We start from the raw sequence: 17,378 nt of genomic DNA on the forward strand, positions 1-17,378 counted from the left end.
AAGAACCAGGATTTGTGCGATTGCGGGTGCCCGGCAGAATCAGTGCCCTGATTACAATAAAGAAAAAAAGTGTCACAAATCAGTGTCCACCATTGCCAGTACAGTGCCCACCAGTGGCAGCAATCAGTGCCCACCACTGCCCACAAGTGCCACCAATCAGTGCCCATTAGTGATGTCAGCCAGTGCTGGCAATCAATGCCCATCACTGCTGTCGATCAATGCCCATCAGTGCAGTCCATCAGTGCCACCCATCAATGCCCATCTGTACCGCCCACCAGTGCCGCCTATCTGTGCCCACCAGTGCCGCCTAACAGTGATCATCAGTGCCACCTATTAGTGCCTCATCAGTGCCACCTCATCAGTGCCCACCAGTTCAGCCTATCAGTGCCGCCTCTTCAGCGAAGGCGAAAAATTGCTTAGTTACAAAATTTACTGACAGAAAAAAAGTAAAACTCTTTTTTTTTTTTCAAATTTTTTTTTTTTTGTAAAAAATAAAAAACCAGCAGTGAGTAGATACCACCAAAACAAAGCTCTATTTGTGTGAAGAAAATGATAAAAAAAAAAAAATTGTTTGTGTACAGTGTAGCATGACTGCGCAATTGTCATTCAAAGTGCGACAGCGCTGAAAGCTGAAAAATGGCTTGGGCAGGAAGGGGGTGTAAGTGCCCGGTAGGCAAGTGGTTAAAGAGAAGGGTTTTTCAGGGATTGTCTAAAGATGGACAGATTAGGGGACAGCCGGATAGATTGGGGTGGGGAGTTCCAAAGGATGGGAGAAGCTCTGGAGAAATGCTGGAGGCGAGCATGGGTGGAGGTGACAAGAGAGCTAGAGAGCAGGAGGTCTTGGGAGGACTGAAGAGAGCGGTTTGGCTGGTATTTTGGGACTAGGTTAGTGATGTAGCTGGGGGCAGAGTTATGGACGGCTTTGTAAATTATTGTTAGTACTTTGAATTTTATTTGTTGGGTGAGTGGAAGTCAGTGGAGGGATTGGCAGAGAGGGGTGGAGGACACTGAACGATTGCTAAGGTGGATGGAGTCTTGCAGCGGCATTCATTATGGACTGAAGGGGGATAGTCTATGTAAAGGTAATCCAATGAGGAGGGAGTTGCAGTATTCGAGGAGAGAGATAACCAAGGAGTGAATTAGAAGCTTGGTGGTGTCAGTTAAAAAGGGGCATATTCTGGAAATGTTGCGGAGGCTAAGGCGGCATGATTTGGACAGGGATTGTATGTGGATCTGAAAGGACAGTTCAGAGTCTAAGGTTACCCCTAGCACACTGGCATGTGGGGACAGACTGATAGATGTGCCATTGATCTTGACAGAGAAGTCAGGGGAAGGGGCGTGTGGGGGAGGAAATATTAAGAGCTCAGTTTTAGATAGATTCAGTTTGAGGAAGTGGTTTGACATCCAGGCTGATATGTCTGTTAGTAAATCAGTGATGCGTTAGGAGATTGATGAGGTGAGCTGAGGGGCAGAGAGATAGATTTGGGAGTCATCAGCATATAAATGGTAGTGGAAGCCATGGGAGGCTATGTAGATCGAGAATAGTAGAGGTTCAAGGACAGAACCTTGGGGGACCCCAACAGTAAGAGGAGTTGGAGAGGAGGAAGCGGAGTTGTAAGTGACACTGAAGGTGCGATGAGATAGGTAAGATTCGAACCAACGGAGAGTGCAGCCATGGAGACCAAGCAAATTGAGGTTTTTTTTTAAAGGAGGAGGTGGTCAACTGTATCAAAGGCAGCGGAAAGGTCCAAGAGTAAGAGTATGGAATAATGAACGTTGGTTTTGGCTGTTAATAAGTCGTTTGAGTTTTAGGAGGGCAGTTTCTGTGGAGTGCTGTGGGCGAAATCCAGACTGAAGGGGATCAAGAAAGTTATTCTCAATGAGGTGGTCGCTCAGTCAGTTGTAGACTAATTGTTCAAGGAGTTTGGAGGCAAAAGGGAGTAAAGAGATGGGTCTTAGAAGCCTTTTTTGGTATGGGAGTGACTAGTGCATGTTTTAGAGGGTTGGGGAAGATGCCAGTAGAGAGTGAGAGGTTGAAGATATGAGTTAAAGAGTGTAGGATAGAGTCAGATGGTGACCGTAGTATTTGAGAAGGAACAGGGTCCAGGGGGCAGGAGGCTAGGTGGGTGTTAGAAAAAAAGTTTAGTGACTTCCTCTATAGTAGCTGGGTTAAAAGAGGGAAGTATTGATTGTGTAGGAGGACAAGGAGTGTAAAACGAGGGAGATAACTCTAGAGCAGAGATCTTGAGACTAATTGTCTCAATCTTATTTTTGAAGTGATTAGCAATCTCCTGGGCCATGAGTAAGTTAGTGGGTGGAGGTAATGGAGGATGAAATAGAGTGGTAAAGGTAGAAAAGAGTTGACGGGGACTGCGTGAGAGGGTGTTAATGAGAGTGATAAAGTAGGTCTGTTTGGCAGTGCGGAGGCAGGAATGGTATCACCTGATGGACTTCAAGGAGGAAGAGGAGGTCTGAAGATTTCCCCATCCCCCCCTCTCCCCCGTGTATCCTTTGGCAGTTCAAATAAAGCTTCGGGCCTGTGAACTCTTTACTCCCTCCCCCGCCCCACCTTCTTCACCCCCCCCCCCATCACACCCGTTGCCCATTTTGAATGTTATTTGACTGTATGACTGGGACTTTTTGTGAAATGTTTTTTAAGTACTGCTTTCAGGGTAATGCGCGTCATGCATGATGTGATGTTTCGGGGTATTACTACTCTGCATCATACCGCAGGATGAATGTAATTTATTTGTATGCTTGGCAATGTATTGTTATGTAGTGTATTTATAAGCTGCGTCGCAGTACAGAATGTACCCTGTTTAAGTATTTGTTTTTTGTATATTTTCTTGCAAAATAAAGTATACATTTTCAATCAATAAATATGGTAATATCATTTACTTACACTATATTGTCAAAAGTATTGGGATTCCTGCGTTTACACGCACATGAACTTTAATGGCATCCCCGTCTTAGTCCATAGGGTTCTTTATTGAGTTGGCCCACTCTTTGCAGATACAGTGCCTTGAAAAAGTATTCACACCCTTGAAATTTTACACATTTTCTCATGTTACAACCAAAAATGTAAATGTATTTTATGTGATAGACCAACAAAAAGTGGCACATAATTTTGAAGTGGAAGCAAAATAAATGGTTTTCAATTTTTTTTACAAATAAATATGTGAAAAGTGTGGCGTGCATTTGACCCCCCCCTGGGTCAATACTTTGTAGAACCACCTTTCACTGCAAATTACAGCTGCAAATCTTTTTGGATATATCTCTACCAGCTTTGCACATCTAGAGCAGTGTTTCTCAACTCCTGTCCTCAAGGAAACCCAACAGGTCATGTTTTCAGGATTTCCATTATTTTGCACAGGTGATTTGATCAGTTTCACTGCCTTAGTAATTACCACAGCCGTTACATCTAAGGGAAATCTTAAAAACATAACCTGTTGTGGTGCCTTGAGGACTAGAGTTGAAAAACACTGACCTAGAGAGTGAAATTCTTGCCGACTCTTCTTTGCAAAATAGCTCAAGCTCTGTCAGATTGGATGGAGAACGTCTGTGAACAGCAATTTTCAATTGGCTTTAGGTCTGGACTTTGACTTGGCCATTCTAACACATGAATATGCTTTCATCTTTACCATTCCATTGTACCTCTGGCTGTATGTTTAGGGTCGTTGTCCTCCTGGAAGGTGAACTTCCACCCCAGTCTCAAGTCAAGTCGGGTTTTCTTCTAATGCCGCGTACACACACCCGGACTTGCCAATGGGCTAAACTCCGTCGGCATTTCAGACAGAAAGATTTAGAACATGTTCTATATCTGAGTCCATCGGAAATCCCGACAGAAAAAGTCGATGGGGCATACACAAGATCGGAATGTCCGACCCAAAGCTCCCATCGGACTTTCTCTGTTGGGAAGTCCAGCTGTGTGTACGCGCGCTAAGATTGCCCTGTATTTGGCTCCATCCATCAACTCTGACCAGCTTCCCTGTCCCTGCTGAAGAAAAGCATCCCCACAACATGATGCTGCTACCACCATGTTCCATGGTGGGGATGGTGTGTTCAAGGTAAACTGCAGTGTTAGTTTTCTGCCACACATAGCATTTTGCTTTTAGGCGAAAAAGTTCAATTATGGTCTCATATGACCAGAGCATCTTCTTGCACATGTTTGCTGTGTCCCCCACATGGCTTCTCGCAAACTGCACACGGGACTTCTTATGGCTTTCTTTCAACAATGGCTTTCTTCTTGCCACTCTTCGATAAAGGCCAGATTTGTTGAGTGCACGACTAATAGTTGTCCTGTGGACAGATTCTCCCACCTGAGCTGTGGATCTCTGCAGCTCCTCCATGCCATGTCTTGGTAGGTTTGCAGTTGTGCCATACTCTTTAAACAGTGCTCCGTGAGATGTTCAATGCTTGGGATATTTTTTTATAACCTAACCCTGCTTTAAACTTCTCCACAGCTTTATCCCTGGCCTGTCTGGTGTGTTCCTTGGCCTTCATGATGCTGTTTTTCAGTAAGGTTCTCTAACAAACCTCTGAGGGCTTTACAGAACAGCTGTATTTATACGGAGGTTAAATTACACACAGGTGGACTCCATTTAATACTATAACATGCCTATTCTATACCCCTGTTCTCTGTAGTTACACTATTCACTTGCTTTCTAGAAATTAGAATCTGCACATCACCAGGAGGAGCCACACTGTTCTGTACTCGTATCTGCTTCTTATGCAAATATAGCCACTTAGACCCCTTTCACATTGAGGCGTTTTTCAGGAGCTAAAGGGCTAAAAAAATAGCGCCTGTAAAATGCCTCCCCTGTAGCCCCAGTGTAAAAGCCCGAGTGCTTTCACACATGGGCGCTGCGCTGGCAGGACGTTAAAAAAAATCCTGCAAGCAGCATCTTTGGGGCGGTGAAGGAGCGATGTATACACCGCTCTTCCACTGCCCCTGCCCATTAAAATGAATGGGCACCGCTGCTGAAGCGCCTGCAAAGAGCTTCGGCAGCGGTGCTACACGGGCGCATTTAACCCTTTCTTCGGCTGCTAGCAGGGGTTAAAAGCGGACGAATAGCGCTGCTAAAACGACGGTAAAGCATTGCTAAAACTAGCGGTGCTTTACCGCTAATGCTGCCCGCGGCTCAGTGTAAAAGGGCTCTTAAAGTGGTTGTAAAAGCACAATATTAAAAAACCTTCTGTGTGCAGCATTCCTACTCAAATACTTACCTGAGCCCTCTCTGGATCCAGCAATGTCCAGGAGAGCTGCTTTCTGTGAGGGCACTCAACAGGAGAGAGAGAGTCCAGGAGCACCGAAGAGAAGAGGAGGATCTGGGCTGCTCTGTGCAAAACCACTGCACAGAGCAGGCAAGTATAACATCTTTTTTATTTTTTTTTCTATAAAAATAACAAACAAGACTTTAGCATATTATGCTGGCCATACACAGTTCTTTTTTCCCCATTTAGCTAAAAAAATAAAATGTCTCCATCCAAACAAGGTTGATGGAGGAAACCCTCTGCTGCTGTCAGAATGCACATTGGCTGTAGCTGCTGTATGATGGAAATGTTTTCAAAATGTCCCTTTGACAGATGTGAATTAAACAATTAACTTATGTTGAGAGAGAGAGCACACACTCACACAAACACACCTGGACTGGCTAAGTTTTGATCAGTGTATGACCAGTTTAAGCTCCGGTTCACACTTGAGCGCTACAGATTCACAGCGAGTTCTGTGTGGATTCCGCACCGCATGCAAATCGCACCCCTTCATATGAATCGATGCGGGTGTGTATGTTAACGACACCCCAAAATCGGTTTGCAAAACGCAGTGAGATTTTCTGGATTGGATCGCATGGGTGTGTCCATTTTTAAGTCAGCATATAAGGTTATCTTCAGGCGGTATTGGGTCCCTGCCTGCATAGCCCATGCAAACTCTACATGTAGTGACAGGTGCTTTCGAGGTTGTGGACAGCGTGGGGGAGTCCTACATATCTGGTGGTCTTGTCCACAACTGGTGGGATTTTAGTCAAGGATTTTTGGCTTACTCCACACATTATTCCACATGACGAGCCTTAAAAGTGCTCAGGTAGCCCTACTACATTGCCCAATCCCAGACCTCTTTTGACACCAATCAAAACTGGCAACCTGCCTTTTTGTAGCTGCCAAAGAGGCCATGGCCAAGGCATAGAAAAGGCCAAGCCCTCTGTCCCCTTTCCAGAAGTAAAAGATCGTATAACTAGGTTTATGTTTCATGAAAAAATGTCCAGCATTCTAAATTACCGTATTTATCGGCGTATAACACGCACCGGCGTATAACACGCACCTCAATTTAGGAGGGAATTTTAAGGAAAAAAAAAACTTTTAGGAGGGAAGTTGAAGGGAAAAAAACTTACATTTAAATGCCCATCATTGCAGCCTTCTCAGTGCAGCCTTGCCCCAGTCCAGCCTTGCCCCAGTCCAGCCTTGCCAGTGCAGCCTTGCCAGTGCAGCCTTGCCAGTGCAGCCTTGCCAGTGCAGCCTTGCCAGTGCAGCCATGTCAGTGCAGCCTTGCTAGTGCAGCCTTGCTAGTGCAGCCTTGCTAGTGCAGCCATGTCAGTGCAGCCTTCCCCAGTGTCCAGTCCAGCCTTGCCCCAGTCCAGCCTTGCCCCAGTCCAGCCTTGCCCCAGTCCAGCCTTGCCCCAGTCCAGCCTTGCCCCAGTCCAGCCTTGCCCCAGTCCAGCCTTGCCCCAGTCCAGCCTTGCCCCAGTCCAGCCTTGCTGAAGCCTGTGAGCTTCAAAATCGCCGACCGTGATTTGAAAATGGCGCCGCCGGCGCCGAAATACACAGAGCCGGTCCTCGGCTCTTCTCGGCGGCTCTCGTTTACTTTCGGTTCCACTTGGACGGTGAGCGGAGCTATCCGAAACTAGCCGAGTATACTCGGCTAGGTTCGGGCGGCGCTCGAGTGAAACCGAAAGCCGCCGAGAAGAGCCGAGGACCGGCACTGTGTATTTCGGCGCCGGCGGCACCATTTTCAAATCGCGGTCAGCGATTTTTTAATTCTGACAGGTCAGGATCCCAGGGGATCGGCGTATAACACACACCCGCGATTTTCCCCTGATTTTAAGGGGAAAAAAGTGCGTGTTATACGCCGATAAATACGGTACTCTCATTCGAAATTCCTAAAATCTGGGAACCCTGGATTAATTATGCGCTCCCATCACTACATCCCTTCAGTTTAGCCCAATTTTAATGCAACATCTGGCCTATCCCCAAGTCTGTGGGGATTACTTCAAATAACCCCCCCCCCTTTTTTTCCTGTTTCCTTTCGTCACTCTGACTTCTTGTCTTCACACTCCCATTTCCATTCCTACTAGTTTATCAGGTATACTTCAAGCCCAGGACATTCAGCCCTAGTGGATGTTACAAGAGAGTTGAGTATACCAGTTGGCTGGACCCCTGGACTACTATTCTGTATATGTCTAAGAAAGTTTAACCTTAATTATTTACGAACTACCTGTGAAATGTAGCTATACCCCTGCATGGGTGCACCTGTTATCTCACTTCTTTAACTGGTGGTTTTACTGGGACGATGCTTGCACCTACAACCATGGATTGAATTTTTTTAGCCGGCGATTCCATTTCTAGCAGAAGTGATTCGAGTAGCTAAATAACTGTTCGAACACTTCTGCAAGTGTCAGAAGTGGGTCCCTCCCCCTCCGATTGCAGAGCCCAGGAGCTACGCAACTAGTGGAAATGGCTGCACAGAACAGAGAGAGAAAGGAACTGACGTTGTCCTCTCTCTCTCTGTGACCCCAGAAACCAGGAGGAACGAGTATATTGTCACTTCCGATTGCCTCTCTTTGTTTACCTGGCCGTTAGCGGCCAGGAAAGCAGCCGATTAGACCAATCTGTGTCTGATCAGCTACACTGGAGGCCAGAGGAGAGATTTAAGGTCTAATACAGTGGTTCTCAACCCTGTTCTCAAGTACCCCCAACAGGTCATGTTTTGGGAATTTCTCTTAGATAAAATAGCTGTCCAAAATACCAAGCCATTGACTCCGATTTAAAGCTCCTGTGCAAGATAAAGGAAAACTTGCAAACATGGACTGTTTGGGGTACTTGAGGACAGGGTTGAGAACCACTGGTCTAATAGACCCCAGATCTTACTATAAAGAGGACTTGTCACGACCCATGCTTTCACCAGGGATGTTGTTCATCCCTTGTGATAGCAATAAAGTTAATCCAAAAAAAAAAAATAGAAATAAAAAAAAAAAAAAAGTGTTAAAAAAAAAAAAAGAGAAAAGAAGTTTTGTATAAAATAAATAAATAAATAATAATGAAAAAAATATTAAAAGCACCCGTGTCCCCCCTGTGCTTACGCACAAATGCGAACGCATATGTTACTCCCACACGCATATGTAAACAGTGATCACACCACACATGAGGTATTGTCACGAACGTCAGACCGAGAGCTCTGTGTAACTTTAAACTGGCAACCTGCAAAAAGTGTTTAAAGCATTGGCTATGGAGAATTTTAAGCACCTTAGTTTGCCGCCATTCCACGGGCACACACAATTTTAAAGCGTGACATGTTAGGTATCTGTTTACTCGGGGTGACATCATCTTTCACATGATACAAAAATCAGGGAAAATATTGTGTTTTGTTTATTCATTAAAGTGTATTTAATAAAAAAAAAAAAAAATGCGTTAAAAAAAAAAAACACTGTGCAAATACCGTGCAACACCCATCATTATATTCTATAGGGCCTCTGCTTAAAAAAAAAAAAAAATGTATATATTATATATAATAATGTTTTTACACGAAGTGTCAGAATTGGCCCGGATATGAAGTGGTTAAAAACAATATAACAAAATATAATAATAAAAGAAATGGGGGAAAAAAAACTGCTAGGTCAGCTGCCAGTCCATAAGCACATCATGTATAACTGTGTAATAAGTGCAGTGAGCTGCAGAGTCTGCATGCACATACAGTATATATAACATTGCGATCATGGCTTCCTTGCCCTGGCTGATGTTAATGAGGAGCACTCACTTTGAAGCCATTTAGCTTCAAGCAAACTTTCAAGTAATGACACTTTTCTTAGGCACGTCAGCATATTTTCACACTTCTCGCTAAATTAAATATCAGTAATGAGCTGCAATAAAGGCTGAACATGACAGAACCTTACCACTTCAACTTAATTAAAAATACTGCATCATGTAAAGACGTGTTAAGAATAACTACAGAGGTGCAGATAAAAATCAACACGGGCAGGATAACATAGGACAGGACCTGCTGAATTCACATGCTGAACCGGCCTCATTTCAGTATGTGATTAGATACAGTAGATGTACCATAGACTTCTATTACATCCTGTGGGTTTGGTGCGCTTTGTGAATGCACCCCAAAACTCCTCAAAATGCAGGAGTTGGTGCACTTTCAGAATGTGCACCACACCTGGTGGATAGAATAGAAGCCTATAGCAAAGTGTACCTAACCTGCAGGTGCACTGCGCTGCACCCGCAGTGCGGATAAACTGCAGCACTTCAGTGTGAAAGCAGCCTTATGGGGGGCTCCTTAGGGGCGGTAAAACCCCATAGTTGAAACATGTTACCCCCACCCCCACCGGTGTAGCATCAGGGGTTGCAATGGCAACCCTGCCTCAGGGGGCCCGTGCAGCCTCCCTCGCACGTTATGTTAAACATCTAGGGCAATCAAAGGGTTAAATGTGTGCCCAGGCAATGTTTGTTTTCACTATATGTGTGCTGCTTTTACTAGAGGAAGAGATGGATTCTAGTCCCCATTCTGTGTTGTTTACCGACAAATGACGGGTGCCGAAGGACACGGAGTGCCCGGCAACTGCATATTGGCTTTTGCTGTAAATATTCACAGCAGAAGCGGCGGGCACGCGGGATCATGAATATAAACGTGATCTAGCGCACAGCTGCCACCCTGTAGCAGTAAACTTGCTATAGGGCGGTCAGTAAGTGGTTAAACATACAATGGGTACTGGAAAAATGAATATCCTGATTGTTGTTTAAAATCTTCATTATGCTATTCAATTAAAAAAAAAAAAAACTAATCTAAATATAATAAACAATATGCCATGAGCTGGGTTCAGAGTAAAAAAGTGCAGTAAAACACCAAACCAAATGCACGCTTACCAGAGGCAAGCAAGAAAGAGCTTGTGGCTTTAAACCCAGCCAGGACCTTTCTAGGAAATGTCAGGAAACAAGCTCCCAGGGAACACTGATCCAGGATCGGTATACAATCAATGGGTGGAAGGGGCCTGCTGACTGGAGAAGTGCGACGATTTTGAAAAAAAAAAAAAAAAAACAATGTTTTGTACTTTTTCTTTTTGCTATAATAAATATCCCCAATTTCTTTTTTTTTTTTTTTTTTTTTTTTTTTTTAAAAAAAAGCAAATTTTTTCCTCAGTTTAGGCCGATATATATTCTTCTACGTATTTTTGGTAATTAAAAAAAAAAAAAAAAAAAATTGGTTTGCGCAAAAGTTATAGTGTCTACAAAATAGGGGATAGATTTATGTCATTTTTATTATTATTTTTGTACTAGTAATGGCCGTGATCTGCGATTATCAGGACTGCAACATTATGGTGGACACATCGGACAATTTTGACACATTTTTGAGATAACTGACAATTATACAGCTATCAGTGCTATAAAAATGCACTGATTACTGTGTAAATGTCACTGGGAGGGAAGGGGTTAACACTAGGGGGCGATCAAGGAGTTCCCTATGTGTTCTAACTGTAGGGGGAGGGGACTGACTATAGGAGATGACATATTGTGGTTCCCAGCTATTAGGAACACACAATCTGTCTCTCCTCACAGAACTGGGATTTGTGTGTTGACACACACAGGTCCCTGTTCTGCCTCTTGTGCCTGCAATCGCCCGTGGTCGGCGGTCATCGCGATTGCCAGTCACGAGCATCGGCACCCCCGCAATGCAGCCTGCTATCCTGCTTAAAGGAGCCAACGTACAGCTATGATGTTTCGCGGGATCGTGCCGACCTGCCGCAGTATAATGACGGCGGCTGGTCGGCAAATGGTTAAACCATCTCTCCTACAAAACAAACAAGGGTGTGTGATTGTTCTTATAGATACCCGAATATGACAAAATCAAAATGCTGGGCAATAGGTATCGTACATTCATGTATACAAGTATTCCTCGGACTGGACAGACTTACTCCTGGACTATATATTAACCACTTGCTGAACGCTACAGCACGATCGGCCAGTTCTGGGAAGGCGTCATTTGACATCCTCCTGTTATCGTGCCCACTGCGACACACATCCAGCACCCTCAGTGATCGTTGTGTCCTTTGGACACAACGATCACGGATCGGGGTAAAGAGCCAATCACAGTGGCTCTTTACCATATGATCAGGTGTGTCCAATCACAGCTGATCACGATGTAAACACACTTGCCAGTTATCAGCATTACATTCCTCATGCTGTCACAACGTGAGGAGAGAGCCAGTAACCAGCTAGTGTTTAAGGGGATATCTACACTCGGTGTCCCCAACAGTGCTGCCTACCAATGCCAATCAGTGCTGACAACCATTGCCTCATCAGTGCCGCCTGTCAGTGTAGCCTCATCAGTGAAAGAGTAAAATTACCTGTTTGCAAAATTTTATAACAGAAACTAAGAAAAACTTTTTTTTTTCCAAAATTTTTGGCCTTTTTCCACTTGTTTAGCAAAAAATAAAAAACCCAGTGGTGATTAAATACCACCAAAAGAAAGCTCTACTTGTGTGGAAAAAAATTATAAAACTGTTGTATGGGTACAGTGTTGTATGACCGCACATTTGTCATTCAAAGTGTGACAGCGCTGAAAATCGGCCTTGGCAGGAAGGGGGGAAAATTGCCCGGTAGACAAATGGTTAATATGCTCCCCCTCTATAAAGACAATATGCTACACTTTTTAAGATGTGCTTAGCAGGGACTATTTACAACACTTTAACATTCAAGCTGTAGGGCATTTGACACTTACGCTGGAGTACTTTACATTCCAGCTGATTATTTAACGATGAATAAACTAGAGCAGACCAGTGTAAAGTTTTTCACGCAATATTGCTTACCATTGTGACTAACCAGGTCTTATGCAAATTACACAAGTGTGCATCATCAGTGGTAGTTCACACCAGGAATCGCACTGGAACACAATCACATTTCTGCACGATTTTAGTGCAGTGCATTTCAGCCCATTCACTCTAAATCACCCTGCACAGCACCAAACATAGCACATTGCACTACCTTAAAAAATGCACTGCAACATGGTACTTCTGTACTATGTGATACATCACACGCAAACGCACTGTGTTTGCAACCTGTGTTTGGGGTATCGTTAGCATTGAATTGACCCCTGCTGCAGACCGGAAATGCAGTGCGTTTTGAATGCGGTTTGGGAAAAGTGCACAAAACGCGGGTTTCCCTCCCCATGTTCTGGTGTGAACATGCCCAAAAGCTGAAGTTTAGGTATCAAAGTTTTACATTGGTACAACTTGGTCCAATATAAGTATGTATATGGCATACTTGTAGGATCACTGTGGAAGCTGAAAATCACTGATGTAGACACCACAATTGCAGTGATCTTCACTATCTTCTGTGTCCCGTGCCGAGTGGCTGCACTGCCTGCTACTGAACACTTGAACAAGGTGGAGAGATGTGGTGGAAGTCATGATTGCCATTTCATCCAATCAGAGAATACTTTGCATTCATTGACAGAATGCAAAGTGTTCTCTGAATGGCACCTGTGCTGAACTCCTGTGGCCCTTGTGGTACCTCCTAAAGCAGATGAGAACCCTAAAACTCTATTGTGGGACTGGTATATTGGAGGTGAGCCATGCTTTTGTTTTGATTGTACCAGGATGATGGACTGTTTATGTTACTTGCTGCACAGAACTTGTTTATTTTCCTGAGTTCTGAAAGTGCAATAAAGACCGTTCACTGTTACAAGTGGGCTGATGATCTTGGGCTGATATATCTCTGGAATATGCTGGATATACAATAAATTGATTATTTATGTTAGTAGGTAGTTTAGTTGGCAGGAGACTGTAAAACCCTATGAGAAACTGAAAGCAGGTGCGGCTAGACCATGCACCAAGGGCTACTAACATTTAGGACTAAGGATGTGCTCCGACGTGTTCGCACACTCCACGTGCAGAGCCCGCCAGGAAGTCGGCACGGCGCTGCGCTAATCACAGGCAGTAAGACATTTCCCGATCTCTGCAGCCGCACATCGGGTAAATGTCTCACTGCCTGTGATTAGTGCAGCCTGTGCCGACTTCCTGGCGGGCTCTGCACGTGGAGTGTGCAAACACGCTGAAGCTCTTCCTTATTTAGGACATGTTTTAGGGCCGTTTTACACAGGTAGCAAAAGGGTGGTAAAGACAGATGGTTGATTTGTGTTTTTACTACCTTCTGACTGCCCAACTACACCTACCTTACTCTAACATTACAGCCAGGTGGTGTAGGCACACAAACTACAGCAGAACATGGTGGCCATGCAAGCATAACTTGGCTTGCAGAGTTTGGCAGGCGGCACTGCCTGTCAAACCTGCTTGTTGAGGTCAATTGGATTGTACTGCAACTGCAAACCAACTGCTTGGGGCTTACAGGTGCAGTGCTTCATTTCAATACAATGGGGTTTATTTACTAAAGCTGGCCTAGAAGGTGCAAAATCAGGCTCACTTCTGCATAGAAACCAATCAGCTTCCAGGTTTTATTGCCAAAGCTTAATTGAACAAGCTGAGGTTAGAAGCTAAATGGCTACTATGCAGAAGCGAGCCTGATTTTGCACTCTCCAGCTTTAGTAAATAAACCCCAACGCATCTCTTTGGATTTAGGAAAAATCCCAAAAAATAAAAACAGGCATATAGAAGGTGTTAGTATAGGCATGAAATGCCAAAATTATCCACCATGGAGACCGATGTCCATGTAAAGGAGCCCTCACTGAATTGCCCCTCTATGCTTATTTTACAATAAAGGCTTCTTCCACATCTCTGGTTCCTGTACAGAGCCCTGTACTGGTAGTAAACACAGGGCTCTGTACTGTGATTCGCTAAGCCAATCAGCATGTCCCACCCATAAATCTTCAGCCAGGACCTGCCGACCTACTTGCACTGTACCAAACAACAGCACAGATAGGGTGGTGGTGCACGCGCACGCCCCTTACCCAAAAGTGCCTAATCATGTACATGTATGTGATCTGGTGCAGAGCCGCCGCCCTGTTGTATGACGTGTGAATGAGAAGAGTAGAAGAAGAAGTCACACAGGGCTCATTCACATGTGTGCCAGCCTTTGCTGCTCCTCTGAATAGTTTTCACAGTCGTTTGACAGATGTTGAGGATGTGATATGTTGCCTACGCACGGTCTGATTTAACCACGTGCCGACTGTGGCCGGCCAGTTCTGGGAGGGCATCATATGACGTCCTCTCGTGATCGCGTGCGGGCGGCGCGCTCTGTGATTGCTGTGTCCTCAGGACACAGCTGATAACAGATTGGGGGTAGAGGGCCAATCACAGAGGCCTTTTTACCACGTGATCAGCTGTATCCAATCACAGCTAATCGTGATGTAAACACAAGCTGGTTATCAGCATTCCTTTCCTCACACTGGCAGTGTGATAACCAGCTTGTGTGAAAGGGACATCTATACTGATAATGAGAGCACTGATTATCATAGCAGTGCTGCCAATCAGTGCCGCCTGATCAGTGCCTCATCAGCGCCCAACAGTGGTGCCTCGACAGTGCCTATCAGCGAAGGAGAAAAAATTACCCGTTTGCAAAATTTTAGAACAAACTATGAAAAACTTTTTTTTTTTTTTTTCAAAATTTTTAGTCTTTTTTCATTTGTTTAGCAAAAAAAAAAAAACTGTGGTGATTAAATACCACTAAAAGCAATCTCTATGTTAAAAAAAAAAAAAAAAAAAAAAAAAAGAGAAAGCTTTCATATGGGCACAGTGTTGCATGACCGTGCAACTGTCATTCAAAGTGTGACAGCACTGAAAGCTGAAAGTTGGCCTGGGCATGAAAGGGGGAAAAATTGCACAGTAGGCAAGTGGTAAAACCTGTAAATGCTGTGCCACAATAGCATACTTTCTACATGGCCCCTATGACTAGCGTGGGTCGTGGTTGAAGGCAGCAACATGGTGACATTTAGTTTTTGCTGCAGCATGTTTATAGCCTGGGGTTCAGGTGGGCAGTCAATATTCGGTCTATCACACCTGAATTGTATTCCTATGTGACTCAGTGCAGTTTGATTTTTGGTCCGTTCATTTGAATGGGTGGAAATCACACTGGATCGCACCAAAAGTAATGCATGCGCTATTTTCAAAAATGCACCGGATCGCATGGTACTGTGGTACAAGCAATCTGGTACAGGGACATGCACTGTGTTTGCGATTTGTGATTGAGGCGTCATTAGTGGACACCGGGTTGGAAATGTGCATGGAACGCAGGTTTCATGTGACGGCGCCCATAAAACGGACACATAAAACGTGCCCATAATCTAACCCCATACATTTCTTCTATTTTCTATATATTTATACTCATATATTGTCTGGTGGAAACCTCCCATTCTCTATACAGAAGAGCTCCAAGCTGACCTACATGTATGGTCAGTGTGTGAGGAGAAGCCGGGGTGACCTACATGTATGGTCAGTGTGTGAGGAGAAGCCGGGGTGACCTTACATGTATGGTCAGTGTGTGAGGGGAAGCCGGGGTGACCTTACATGTATGGCCAGTGTGTGAGGAGAAGCCGGTGTGACCTTACATGCATGGCCAGTGTGTGAGGAGAAGCCGGGGTGACCTTACATGTATGGCCAGTGTGTGAGGAGAAGCCGGGGTGACCTTACATGTATGGCCAGTGTGTGAGGAGAAGCCGGGGTGAACTTACATGTATGGCCAGTGTGTGAGAAGCCGGGGTGACCTTACATGTATGGCCAGTGTGTGAGAAGCCGGGGTGACCTTACATGTATGGCCAGTGTGTGAGGAGAAGCCGGGGTGACCTTACATGTATGGCCAGTGTGTGAGGAGAAGCCGGGGTGACCTTACATGTATGGCCAGTGTGTGAGGAGAAGCCGGGGTGACCTTACATGTATGGTCAGTGTGTGAGGAGAAGCCGGGGTGACCTTACATGTATGGTCAGTGTGTGAGAAGCCAGGGTGACCTTACATGTATGGTCAGTGTGTGAGGAGAAGCCGGGGTGACCTTACATGTATGGTCAGTGTGTGGGAAGAAGCCGGGGTGACCTACATATATGGTCAGTGTGTGAGGAGAAGCCGGGGTGACCTTACGTGTATGGTCAGTGTGTGAGGAGAAGGCGGGGTGACCTTACATGTATGGTCAGTGTGTGGGAAGAAGCCGGGGTGACCTACATATATGGTCAGTGTGTGAGGAGAAGCCGGGGTAACCTTACATGTATGGTCAGTGTGTGAGGAGAAGCCGGGGTGACCTTACATGTATGGTCAGTGTGTGGGAAGAAGCCGGGGTGACCTACATATATGGTCAGTGTGTGAGGAGAAGCCGGGGTGACCTTACGTGTATGGTCAGTGTGTGAGGAGAAGGCGGGGTGACCTTACGTGTATGGTCAGTGTGTGAGGAGAAGCCGGGGTGACCTTACGTGTATGGTCAGTGTGTGAGGAGAATGCGGGGTGACCTTACGTGTATGGTCAGTGTGTGAGGAGAATGCGGGGTGACCTTACGTGTATGGTCAGTGTGTGAGGAGAAGCCGGGGTGACCTTATGTGTATGGTCAGTGTGTGAGGAGAAGCCGGGGTGACCTTACATGTATTGTGAGTGTGAGAAGCTAGGGTGACCTTGTGTCATCCCTGTCCTCCCCTCATCACACACATACACTGACCTCCTAAGCACCCGGCCCGCCCCTCCCAACACTGCAGACTGTACCACTCCTAGCCACCTGTGGAGGGGATCCCAACAATGTACTTACTCCTAATCTGACGAGCGCTGCCATAGTTGAAGCAGTTTAGTTGCCGCTGCAGCCCATCCAGCTCTTCATTCCATGCTGGAAATGAACAACTTCCGAGGCAAACTCTCCCCGCATCCGCCAGCCGCTCTGTCACTGGCGGCCGCCATGTTTTGGTTGGCGCAGGCAGGTTATAAGGAGAGCTCTCAGCACAAGTTCTCGTAGTTCTGTCCCATGAATGAGAGCGGGATGTGCATAGAGCAGAGTGTGGAGATAATGGGGCCGTTCTTTAAACTATTACATGTCCCTGACTTTCGAGTTGCATAAGGTCTTTATGAGTGTCTAGATGGAGAATATAGAAAGGGGAGATAGGAGGACCTCCAAACAAAGCCTTATATTGGCTATATACAGTATAGACCCAGTCAGGAATACATAGCTCACAACTGTCCCCGATT

At 45.3% G+C, this 17,378-nt stretch overlaps 1 protein-coding gene across 1 annotated transcript in view; it reads right to left on the reverse strand.

Annotated features, from left to right (window-relative positions):
• Positions 1-17,097, reverse strand: part of UQCC1 (ubiquinol-cytochrome c reductase complex assembly factor 1) — a 373,374-nt gene extending 356,277 nt beyond the window's left edge. The window contains exon 1 of the mRNA XM_073608229.1: positions 16,948-17,097. Coding sequence (XP_073464330.1) covers positions 16,948-16,971 — 24 coding nt within the window. The 5' untranslated portion in view covers positions 16,972-17,097. The remainder of the gene's footprint in view (positions 1-16,947) is intronic.
• Between the last annotated feature and the right edge of the window lie 281 nt (positions 17,098-17,378).

This window comes from Aquarana catesbeiana, linkage group LG12 (assembly GCF_042186555.1).
Source record: "Aquarana catesbeiana isolate 2022-GZ linkage group LG12, ASM4218655v1, whole genome shotgun sequence".
Classification (NCBI taxonomy): Eukaryota; Metazoa; Chordata; class Amphibia; order Anura; family Ranidae; genus Aquarana; species Aquarana catesbeiana.